We start from the raw sequence: 11,376 nt of genomic DNA on the forward strand, positions 1-11,376 counted from the left end.
TCCTCTGCATTCATTGAACGAGGGTTTATGGGACACCTGTGTAGCAGGCGTTGTCCTGAGTCCAGCTGGGAACGAGATACAAACATCCCTTCTCCTGTGGGGCCGACCCTACCGTTTATCAGGTGGAAATATTGAGAAGGGCGTCTCAGTAGGGGAGACATTTGAGCAAAGACTGGAGAAAAGCGAGGGCAGCCACCCAGGTGTCTGGGGTGCACCCGGCAGGGGCACAGCCAGTGCAAAGGCCCGGAGGTGAGAGCGCGTCCGGTGCCTCGCACCAGCCAGAACAGGGAGGGGATGGAACGGTGGTACTTGAGGTGGGAGATACAGTGAGGGAAGTGGAAGCTTTCGCCTATTTTGGAGAAGAGGAGGGGCTCGACCCCACCCCAGGCAGGCCCCGCCCCCCGGCCTCCTCGCAGCTCGGAGCCGGGCCTCGCCCCCAGCCACACCCCCGCCCCCTGAACCGGTTGCCAAGGAGATAGGCCCCGCCCCTCCTCGGCCCCCCGCCCCTGGTCGTCCAGGCCTGGCCCCGCCCCCCTGCCCGGAGTGCCCGCGAGAGGCGGCCGCGCCGCGTTTGTCCCTCGGCGACCACCGTCGTCCGGGCCGGCGCCTGCCGCGCGCGCCGCCTGCCTCGCTCCCGCGCGCTCTCCACCCCACGCCGTGCGTGCCTTGCGTGCTTTGCGTGAGCGTGCGCGGGCGCGTCGGCCGGCAAGGGAGCAGCAAACGGCCGGCGGCGGGCGCCGCGCGGGGGGCGGGCGGCGCGGAGGAGGCGGCAGTGGCCATGGCCGAGGCGTCGCCGCAGCCCGGACGGTACTTCTGCCACTGCTGCTCGGTCGAGATCGTGCCGCGCCTGCCGGTGAGGCCCGGGCCGGGGCGGCGGGCGGGAGCTCTCTCCCTCGGCCTGAGGCGAGCTGGCTCCGACGAGGAAACTGAGGCCCGGGCGGCGTCGGCCCGGGTCTCTGCGGAGGGCCCGGAGGCGGGGGCCGCCCCCCGGGGGCGCGGCGAGGCCGATGACCGCAGATGCGTGGCCTCGGTCCCCGATGGGGAAACTGAGGCCCGCGGAGGCCGCGTCACCTGCGCTCGGCACGCCGCCCAGCGGGAGAGAGGTGGGGGGGACCGGGGGGCCGTTCCCGGCGCGCGTGGTCGACGCTGCGGGCGCCTGGCTGCGGGCCGCCCGGTGGCGCCCTCCCGCCCGCTCTCCCGTGGTCGGGACGAGAAGGCGGTGGACCTGGGCCGGGCCTGACAGCTGCCCCGGGCAGATCTCTGTGACCCGGGCCTGCGTTTTTGAGCTTCCCTGGAGTTGGGGGGTGGGGGCGCGGTGAGGCCAGCCTGTGGCCAGGTGTTGCTTTCTGCCCCTGTAGGGCCAACGTGTCTCAAACCGGGTGCTGCGGGAGGGGGCCGCTTGTTAAAGGCTACAGCTTTCCAGGCTCCTCATCCCGGAGGTCCAGGGTGGGACCCGTGTTTCCCTGCCCCGGGCCGGAAGGGAAGGCCGTGGTCCCGTCCGACCCTCTCCAGCCTTACAGGTGCAAAATCTGAAACCCCGGGAAGCTCAGGCCAGCCGTGGTCCCGACGTTTGCCACTGGGCCAGCTCAGGCGGGACGGGAAGAGGGAGGTGCGGGATTGGGAGCCCTCCCCGGCCTCGGCGAAGGGGCTGCCGGCGGTGAGGACTTCCTGAGCACCTTCTAGGTGCTCTCCTTGTACTTCATCTGCGGGTGGCATGCTCCCCACCGTCGTCTGGCTTGTGGGTGGTGGATGGTGGATGGAGGCTGTTCCGGTGTCAGAGCCAGACTCGGGTCCGCCTTTCCAGCTGTGGGGACCCCTGGGAGGAGGGGGCCGGGAGGGGGCCGGGGAAGGCGTCTTTGGGCATCCTCCCAGCCACAGGGAAGGAGAGTGGGCTGAAGTCGGGGTGTGGAGCAGACGGCGGTGTCTGGGCCCAGGAGGCCGGGAAAGGTAGGGAGGTGTGGCTTCCAGAGGCAAGGGGCTCCTTCCTTCTCAGGAGAAGAGGGAAAAACAAAATGAAACCTCAGATGTGTGAGCACCTGCTGCGGGCGCTGAGACTTGCCCCACTCGGCCTCCCTCCCGGAAGTCCTGCTTCTGCCTCCTTCCGGCTTTCTGCAGCCCCAACTCGGAACCTCTCTCGACCATGGCAGGAAGGGGCTGGTCCCCTGACCGCTCACCAGCGTAGATTAATTGCATACAGCCCCTTGCAGCTGGTAGCAGCCCCGCAACAGGCCCTGGGTCTCGGGCTTCCCCCAGAGTGGCCTGCTTTGTGCTGGGGCTGGGCAGTGTCTGCACAGCTGTCTGCTCTGGGCCTCTTCTGGGGCCAGCACAGGGCCTGGGTTCTGGCCAGGTGTGGCCGCTTCCTGGCCGTGTGGCCTTGGACCTGGAGGACCCTGACCTCTTGCAGTTGTCGCCAGGCTGGTGAGGACCTTCCTAAGCACAGAATCCAGGGGTGTCAAGGTATCCTTGACTTTTGTCCTCAGAGTTTATAGGCTGGTCGGGGAGCCAGTGTTGAGTAAGTGATGGCAAATATTTAGTTGGGAGTGCTGGTGAATTCTGTAAAAGCAAGTAACAGTAAGGAGTGTGCCTGCTTGTGGGTTTGGAGTGGGATTCCACGAGGCGCAGTAGACGGGATGACTGTCTATCAGCAAGGGGCACCCCTGGTGTCGTGGGGCCGGCAATGCACACTCAGCTAACCTGGTAGCGGTGGAAGGTCCTAGCCCCCGTGGCGGCGTGTTCTGTTCATGGGAAGGTGGTGCCGGTGTTAGTGTGCTACAGGGCGTTGGGGTTGGCTTGTGTGCAGTTCCTACCTTAGATTTTTGTCATTGCGGTGGTCCCTCCAAAGACCCTAGACAGTACCTGCTTTCGGGGGCTTCTCTGCAGGATCAGGCTGAGGCCGCACCCAGCTGTGCCACATCTCCGCCATGTGGCTCTGGGCGAGGCGCTCAAGGTCCCTGGACCTCAGTTTCCCCGCCTGCAAGATGGGTTTGAGGAGCTAACCCGTGCCCACTCAGTGGGGCCCAGTGGGAGCATGTGTGTGTGTGTGTGTGTGTGAAGGAGCCCAGCACCTGACCCACAGGACGCACAGGGACAGGCTTGCGGCCTAGCTGGGGCAGGGCATGTGGGAGCAGGAGCCAGACAGGCCCGCTGGCGCACAAGCCCAGACTCGATCCTTCCCGGGAAACGGCAGCACTGGGGATGCGGTGGACGTGCTGCTGGTTTGGGTGGCGTGACTGTGGGTCTGTGGAAGCAGAGCGTCCATGGTCAGAGCCCGGCTGTGCTTGGCGTCCACAGGGCTTGCCAGGAGGTGCAGGGTCCCACCAGGTGGACGGAGCAGGTGGAAGTCTGGGGTCCTCACGCCCTGAGCTCCTTGTTGCGCCTTCGATGGCCCTCTTTCTGCCGGTCGTCTCATTGATGGTGACTGCTTTCCTTCTCAGAAACGTCCTGAGTGCACGGTTGGACAGAGACGGGGCCTGGAGGGGTGCTGGGGTGAAGAGAACCGGCCTGCCCTCGCGCTCTTCACGCGCCCGCTGCCCTTGCTCCTAGAGGGGCCTGGAGAAGTCCTGGCCCTCAGTTTTTAGCAGAATGAGTGGAGTCCTCTCCACGGAGCCCTCCATGGGTCTGGGCCCGCCTCCCAGGCACCATGTGGCCTCGTTCTGGACCCTCTGGCCACCGGACAGCCCTGTGTGGCCGTGTGCTCTGTGCCGTACTGGGCCCTGCCTGTGGCAGGGAGGCCCTGCCCCGTGGTGAGCCGTCCGTTTGCAGCTGCAGAAACCGGGGCCCTGGGGAGATTAAGTGTGGAACTGACTCCGGTGGTTCGCTGGCAGTGCAGAGCATGGAGTTGAGATCGGGCACCAGGGATGCCTAGGGAGCCTCGATGTGTGAGCTGCCCCACCCCCACCCCGGGGAACGTGGACCCCGCCCTGCAGCCCCACACAGTGGGTACTCCAAAGAGGGCTGGTGTTTGCGCAGGGTCTGAAGTCAGTAGGGGCGGAAGCAGGCTGAGCCCCAAAGAGGTGGCTGAATGCTGGGCTGAGCCATGCCCTGGGGAGCCCCAGGCCTCTGAGCCATGTGGCAGGCCGAAGTGAGGGGACCCCCGGTATGGTGGGCACATGTGTCCTGTCCTGAGGGGTCTTGGCTGGCAGTGGTGCCTGAAGCACCCTGGGAAGATGAAGGAAGGTGGGATCGGGTACCCCTGGGTGGAAACGAGTGCTGGGCTGTGCGCGCACATCTCTGGCTCGCAGCGGGCCTCACACACTGCCAGGTCCTGGTGTGGCTCTGCACCCCGGCACTCGGCAGTGTGCATGATGCTCATAGATGCTCGGGGGACAGATGGGGTGTGAACGTGGGATGTGGTAGCTGCTGCTGAGACCCCAAGAATAAAGTGCAGGGGGGCTGGGGAGTGGTGAGGGGCAGGGCCAGCTTTCCCATGGGGTCTGGGCAGGTCCTTCTGCCCAGTGACAGCTGAGGACGGCTGTGTGGGGCAGCAGGTGTGCTCCTGCGGTTCGTGGGCTGGTGAGCAGGGGGCTGCAGGGGTGCGGGAGTCCCATCGCGTCTGTGTTTGGGCCTGAGTCCCTGTCCCTCCGATGTCTGCACTGCACTTGGAGCTCTGCCTCCTCTGGAGGGGCCCTGATGGGCCTGGGCCTACAGAGCCCAGCGTCACCATAGAGCAGACCATCCTGTGGGGCCAGCCACCTCTCTGACTCCTGCCGAAGTTTCCCCGGTGTAACCGTACTTGCCTGGCCATGCTGTGAAGGAGCGCATGAATGAGGGCTGGTGCCTGCTCCTGAGGGCCGCCCCAGCTGACCTCCCTGTCACTGAGGAGGGCTGAGCCGCACCACCTAGGCGCATCATGGGGGCTGAGCGTGAGGAGCGAGCGCTCAGAGAATTGAGCGTCTGTCCATCCTGTCCTCGGTGCTCTGGCCACCACTGTTGGTGATGCTGCTGCGGTGGTCCCCTCCCTCCCTCCTAGGGGGAGAGGTCACTAATTCACCATGAGGAGCCATCGATTAGAGACAGGTGCTCACACTGGAGGGCTGGGAGCGTGGGGCTGCCACCACCTGGACCCAGGCTCGGTAGGCAGGCTCTGCCCTGTGGGCTGCAAACACTCCGTCCAGGGTCTCCTTGCTTGGCTGCAGTTTTCTATTACTGGCTCCTCGGGTTTAAGAGAAACTCTGGGGTGTGCCCTTGGAGGGGGAGAGCACTGGAACACCCCCAGATCTGGTCCCTTCCCCACTGCCTAGAAGCAGAGGGTGGAGCCTGCTGAACTCCTCGGTGTCAGGGCCACGGCTCCGACAGGCCAACCTGGATTCACAGAGAACACAGAGGCAGGGCCCTGACCACAGCCAGCCGTGGAGCCGTAGCCCTCCGGTCCCCAGTGGCTGCTGGATTTCAGAGCCCTAGGGTTGAGGCCATCCTCCATTTACAGGTGGGGAGTCCGAGGCTTGCAGCCAGGAGGTGACGTTTGAGCAGAGACCCGACTTCCGAGAGGGGGCAAGCCAGGTAGCTATCGGGGGAGAACACTCCGGCAAAGGGGATGGTGTGCAGGCCCTGAGAAGAGAGGGCAGGTGGAGGTGGCCTGGATGGGGCAGGGGAGCGGGAGTGGCCAGGCTGGGGTGTCCTGAGCTGACCACACGGGAGAGTGGATGAGGAGCTTGTGCCCTGTGTGAGATGGCGCTCCCAGGTGACGCTCAGGAGCAGCCGCAGGCCTCAGTAATGGCAGGAGAGGTTGCCTGTTTGCCAGCAGGTCAGGCTGAGGCCACCTGCCACACCAGCCCTGCTCTGGCTCCTCCAGGCTGGCTGGGGACAGGCGGCATGCTCAGATGAGAGGGAGGGACAGCTTCTCACATAGGCCCTCCCCAGCCCCGCCATCCCGCTTGGAGACGGCAGGCACACGTCTGATTTCTGTCTCATCTGTAGGGCAGGTGTGTGTGTGGGGTGGGCTCCACCAGGACACAGAGAGAGCCTGGACCTTCCTGCCCACCCTGAGCCAAGGGCAACCCTGGGCAGACACCCAGTATTGTCTGTGACACGGCCATGCCCAGCGGTGGTTTGATTCCCAGGATCCTAACCGAGGCCACCACGGACACCTGCAGCCACATCAGCCGGTGCCCTGACCCTCCCTCCCCTGGAGGCTCTACCAGGCAGTGAGAACCCTCGCCCCACGTGCTGAGGGCTGGTCACTCACTGTGCTGCAGAGCTGCCCGTTGCCCCCACGTCCCTACTCGGAGGAGCAAAGGGTGCTGTCCTTGCTGCTCCTCTGGTGGCTTTGTTGAGATACAACTCACCTGTTCACAGTGTGCCCTCGTTGTTTCCTGTACACTCAGGAGTCCTGTACCCACCACCTCATCCAGTTCCAGAACATTCCATCACCTTCAAAGGAAACCCCGTCCCCATCAGCCGTCACCCCTCCCCCAACCCCCACCCCCACGAGCCCCCTTCCCGTCCGCGGATGAGCCTGTTCCGGACGTGTCACCCACGTGGACGCACACCCCGCGTGGCCTTCTGTGTCTGGTTCCCTCCCTGAGCGTCGTGGGCTCGGGGTCCGTCCCCGGGGCCGTGTGTGAAGGCGCCTGGTTCCTGCCTGCGGCCGCGGGACACTCCCCTGCGTGGGTGGGCCATGTCCACCTGCCCACGGACACGGGGGCTGTCGCCGCCCTTTGGCTGCCGTGAGTGGGGCCGCTGTGGACGTGCACTTGCGGGTTTGGTGTGAACGTGCGTTTTCGTGCCTCGGCCGTGTACCCAGCCGTGGAATTGCAGGGTCGTCCGGTGACTCCGTGTGCAACTTTTCGAGGGACCGCGTGACTGTCCCCGCCGGCGTGGCGGATGGTTCTGAGGTCTCCATGTCCTCGCCGGCACTTGTCATTGTGTGTTGGGAGTCGGGCCGTCCTGGCCGCCCTGAGGTGGTGTCTCCAGGCCCTGGTTTGCCTTTCCCTGCTGCCCCACGGTGCTGAGCGTCCTCCAGCTCACTGTCATCCGTGTGTCTTTGGAGAACTGTCTTGGTTCTTTGGTCATTTTTTCACTGGGTTGTTTGTGTTTTTGTTGCTGAGCCGTTAGTCATTTATACGCCCTGGATACCAGTTCTTAGGACCTGTGCACCTCCTTCCTGTGCTCCCCACTTGGCTCAGACAGTGTCCTTTGGGGCCCCCTTTGCTTTCGGCGTGTGGGAAGGTGAGGGGACGTGGCCTGTGCTGTGGTGGCGCCCACTGCCCTGATGGAGGGAGGGACCTGGCCCTTCTACCTGTGGCTCCCCTGGGACTGTCAGCAGCCATCCCCCCCACCTTCTCTCCCACTCAGCAGGCGGCGGCAGACCCTGCACTGGTGGCTGGTTGTGTGGCTCTGGGACCCACGGCTGTGGGCTTGTGCCTGTGGCTCCCCCGGGGCCAGTTGCCCACTCTCCAGTTGGGACAGCACTGGTGGGCCAGGGGTGGGAGGGGGCGTGGCCAGTGGGGATGGGGTCACAGGCCCTGTGCCAGGGCTGCTGGAACGTTACAGAAATGCCACCACAGGACACCCACAGGCTGGTCCCTGTGCCTGGATGGTGCTTCCCACCCTCCGTGGCCCCCTTCTGGGACTTGAGCTACTGAGGCCTCCATAGTTCTGGGGCTCCATGGTCACCCATGTGACCCCTCCCCCGGAGCTTGGGGCAGGTGCCTCTTTGTGCACGTGGGGGGCACTCACAGAATGTTCTCCATCTGTGCAAGTCAGGAACTGCTCGGTGGACCCACGTCAGCTGGCCCGTTTGGTCCAGGCCTTGTCAGAGCCTTCAACAGCTGATGTGGTTGAGTGGAGACCTTGAAATGACTTCTGTCATCCCGAGGAACATAGGCTGATGGACTGTGGGACTGTGGGATGGTGGGGAGATGACCGGGGAGCTTGGGCCTCACCTGCACCAGGGCAGCAGGTCCGGGGGGCTCCAGCCGTTGAGACACAGAGGTTGACGCTACGGCTGATGGGTGTCCGCGCACAGGCCCCACCCAGGGCCACCCAGCGGGGCCTCTGCCAGCTCTGACTCTGGGCTTGAGCAGTTTCACAGGTGTGCCTGGAGCTCATCCTCTGCAGGCTGCGGTCCTGTGGGCATGTCCAGCTAGCACAGCCTGGGGGCAGGGACCCCAAGATCGCACTCACCTGCCCTCTCCTCTGCAGGATTACATCTGCCCCAGGTGCGAGTCTGGTTTTATTGAGGAGCTTCCAGAAGAGACCAGGTAACACCGCCTGGGTGCGCGCGGGCCGGGCCGGGCCCCGGGGGGGGGGGGGGGGGGGGCCTGTGGCCGGGACACGGGGTGCTGCACGGAATGCTGGTTCAGTTCTGGGGGCAGACAGAGCCTGGATGGGCCACGGTGGGGGGGGGGGGTTTAGGGGAGATGGCCCCCCCTTCCTGACCCAGGGCATGGGCAGGGTTTCAGAGGGGGACAGTAGCCCTGGGTCCCGGTGGGACACCCCCACTGCTGACTTGTGCCCGTCATCCCAGGAGTACAGAGAATGGGTCCGCCCCCTCCACAGCCCCCGCGGACCAGAGCAGGCCACCATTCGAGGTGAGTCTGGCCCCAGACTGCGCCCCTTTCCTGCAGGCAGCTACCCACCCCTCCCCTCGCCTTGCAGGACTGTTCCTCCCGCCTGACCCTTGACTGCTGGGCCTCTCCTTCCTCCTTTGTCCCACACATGCCAAGGTCCCCTTGGTGTGTCCCCATCCCTCGGAGCCTTGACCCCAGGACAGCACCCCTCGGCGCACGGAGGAAACGTGGGGTCCAGGCAAGGGGCTGGGCTGGGCAGGACCCAAGGTGGCAGCTCAGGGCTCCTGCCCCTGCCCGTGATCACGGCCCTCCTCCCCACAGAACGTGGACCAGCACCTGTTCACGCTGCCGCAGGGCTACGGCCAGTTTGCTTTCGGCATCTTTGACGACAGCTTCGAGATCCCCACGTTCCCCCCTGGGGTGCAGGCCGATGAGGGCAGGGACCCCGAGAGCCGGCGGGAGAGAGAGCAACACTCCCGGCACCGGTATGGTGCCCGGCAGCCCCGCGCCCGCCTCACTGCACGGCGGGCCACCGGCCGGCACGAAGGCGTCCCTACGCTGGAAGGGTGAGGCACCTCGGGATAGCCAGCGGGTGGGAGTCTTAACATCTGCCCCATCCCGACTCAGGCAGACTGACCATCTGCCCTTCTAGGAGGTTCTGTGGGCACAGAGGGGGTGGATGCTAGTTCTGGGGCTGACCTCTGGGCAGGGCAGTTCCCCGTTGCATCCAGGCAGGTTTTGCCTGAGCCCACCATGCTGATGGGGTGCAGAGGGGGACCCTAAAGTGTGGCCCGGGGGCCTGAGGGTGCGGCGGGACCTGGACAGGGCCAGGGGCCCTCTTGTCCCCTCAGTTACCCCCGTCGCTCTGAGAGGGGTCTCTGCCTCTCCCCTGCACCCCCTGCCCGCATGCCCGTCAGCTCAGACACGGCTGGTTCCCCTTTGGGTCCTTGTCTCCCAGGGCGGCAGGCAAATGGGGTGGGTTTCTGGCATCCGTGCTCCTCAGCGGAGCCCCGAGCTCCCTCCCTGCTGGGGTTGGCACCAGGACGGCTCCCTTGAAGGCTGAGGCTTGTTCAGAAGGACTGGGGGTAAAAAGGAAACGTTCCTCGGAGGGCCCACCCCCAGAGGAGACAGGGCCAGGCTTCTCCAGCGTCTTGGTAGCTGGAACGTGGCCGTACACAGAGCAGCGCCTGTGTCTCTTAAGATGGGTTTCGATGCACGGGGAGCCCCGATGTGTTCTGTCCTGTCCGATGCCAGCCAAGGACACAGTCTGGGCTGCCCTGATGCCCCTGGTGTCCCCTGTCTGTGCGCTGCCCTGCAGCGGCTGCCCCAGGCTCGGGCCTTGGCTTCACCGCGACCTCAGCCAGCACGTTTCAGGGCTGCTGCGAATGGCAGGGCTGGGGACCTCCGGGATGCACCCCCAGGTTGTAAGACAGGGGGCGGATGTGACGTGGCTCGCGCTCACAGGCGCTGTCCAGGCTTGCAGGACAGCTGGCCCAGAGATCGGCGAGGGTCTGTCTCATGGCTGAGTCTTTGCAAATCTTGGTTGAAAACACGGCCTTTAAACGCTGTGAATTTCGAAGCTGGACACGTGTCTCCTCTGCTTCCTCCTCTGGGGTGCCCAGCCTCAGAGGGTGTTGACCACATGCTGGGCCTCCCACTCTGTTCCAGGATCATCCAGCAGTTGGTCAATGGTATCATCACTCCTGCCAGCATCCCCAGCCTGGGCCTGGGCCCCTGGTGAGTAGGTGGGCGGGTCCCCTTGCGCCCTGCCCAGCTCCTCCGCCACTTGAACCCCAGGTCTCTCTGCGCAGGGGTGTCCTGCACTCAAACCCAATGGACTACGCCTGGGGGGCCAACGGCCTGGATGCCATCATCACGCAGGTACAGGGTCACCTCCCCGAGGAGGGCACGGGGGTCGCTATCCTTCCTTCTGCTGAGGATGAGGAGCTTGACGGGCCCTGCTCCCAGAGGCTGAGAGGGTCCCTGGTGTGGATGCCCTGCTCCCCAGCTCTCCATAACGCCCATCCCGAGGCTGGGGTGCCCCACGTGGACCTCCACATTCCCCTGAGCTGCCCCGGGGATGGGGTGGTCACCGTGAACTTGGCGGCCCTTGTGAGGCCTCTCGCGGGTGAACTGGTGCACTTCGCCATGGCAGGACCCACCTCTCTGGCTCTGGCTGACAGGAGGCCTCAGGGACCAGCCCCTGGGTGGGACCCGTGGTGCTGGGAGGGGTCGTGCTGTCCCCAGGGCTGCAGCTGCCCTGGGTGCAAGGTGACCCTGACTGGACATGCGGACGGGTGGGTCGGAGCGTGGGGCTCAGCCTTGTGGGGGGGCCCGGGGACCAGGAAAAACACGGCCTTGGTGCTTTTGCAGGTAACCCAGCCTTGCATTTCAGAGCCCTTCGGGGCGAGGGGCCGCGCCTGCCTACCGAGCTCCCGGCACTCTGGTCTCTTGTCTTTCAGCTCCTCAATCAGTTTGAAAACACAGGCCCCCCGCCTGCAGACAAAGAGAAAATCCAGGCCCTCCCCACCGTCCCCGTCACCGAGGAGCACGTAGGTGTGTGGCTCTAGGCCCCTGTCCCGACACTGTCCGTGTCCGTCCCCCCTCCCCGCCCCCCGCCCGCGCAGGATGCCGGGTGGGGCCTCAGCCCCTGCGTGCCCGGGCGGGGGGGGGGGGGGGAGGGCGGCGGGCAGGCTCCCCCGCGGGTCTCGGGGTCACGGGCGCCTGTCCCGCAGGCTCCGGGCTGGAGTGCCCCGTGTGCAAGGATGACTACGGGCTGGGGGAGCGCGTGCGGCAGCTGCCCTGCAGTCACCTCTTCCACGACGGCTGCATCGTGCCCTGGCTGCAGCAGGTGAGCCGGCGCCCC

At 65.5% G+C, this 11,376-nt stretch overlaps 1 protein-coding gene across 1 annotated transcript in view; it reads left to right on the forward strand.

Annotated features, from left to right (window-relative positions):
• Positions 1 to 294: 294 nt before the first annotated feature.
• RNF126 (ring finger protein 126) overlaps positions 295 to 11,376 on the forward strand; it is an 11,795-nt gene continuing 713 nt past the window's right edge. The window contains exons 1-10 of the mRNA XM_073887228.1: positions 295 to 314; positions 519 to 853; positions 5,426 to 5,499; positions 8,143 to 8,201; positions 8,468 to 8,531; positions 8,832 to 9,076; positions 10,179 to 10,247; positions 10,322 to 10,391; positions 10,973 to 11,066; positions 11,246 to 11,361. Coding sequence (XP_073743329.1) covers positions 295 to 314; positions 519 to 853; positions 5,426 to 5,499; positions 8,143 to 8,201; positions 8,468 to 8,531; positions 8,832 to 9,076; positions 10,179 to 10,247; positions 10,322 to 10,391; positions 10,973 to 11,066; positions 11,246 to 11,361 — 1,146 coding nt within the window. The remainder of the gene's footprint in view (positions 315 to 518; positions 854 to 5,425; positions 5,500 to 8,142; positions 8,202 to 8,467; positions 8,532 to 8,831; positions 9,077 to 10,178; positions 10,248 to 10,321; positions 10,392 to 10,972; positions 11,067 to 11,245; positions 11,362 to 11,376) is intronic.

This window comes from Callorhinus ursinus, unplaced genomic scaffold (genome assembly GCF_003265705.2).
Source record: "Callorhinus ursinus isolate GAN/ISIS: 27379988/994484 unplaced genomic scaffold, GSC_fseal_2.0 scaffold77, whole genome shotgun sequence".
NCBI classification, from domain to species: domain Eukaryota; kingdom Metazoa; phylum Chordata; class Mammalia; order Carnivora; family Otariidae; genus Callorhinus; species Callorhinus ursinus.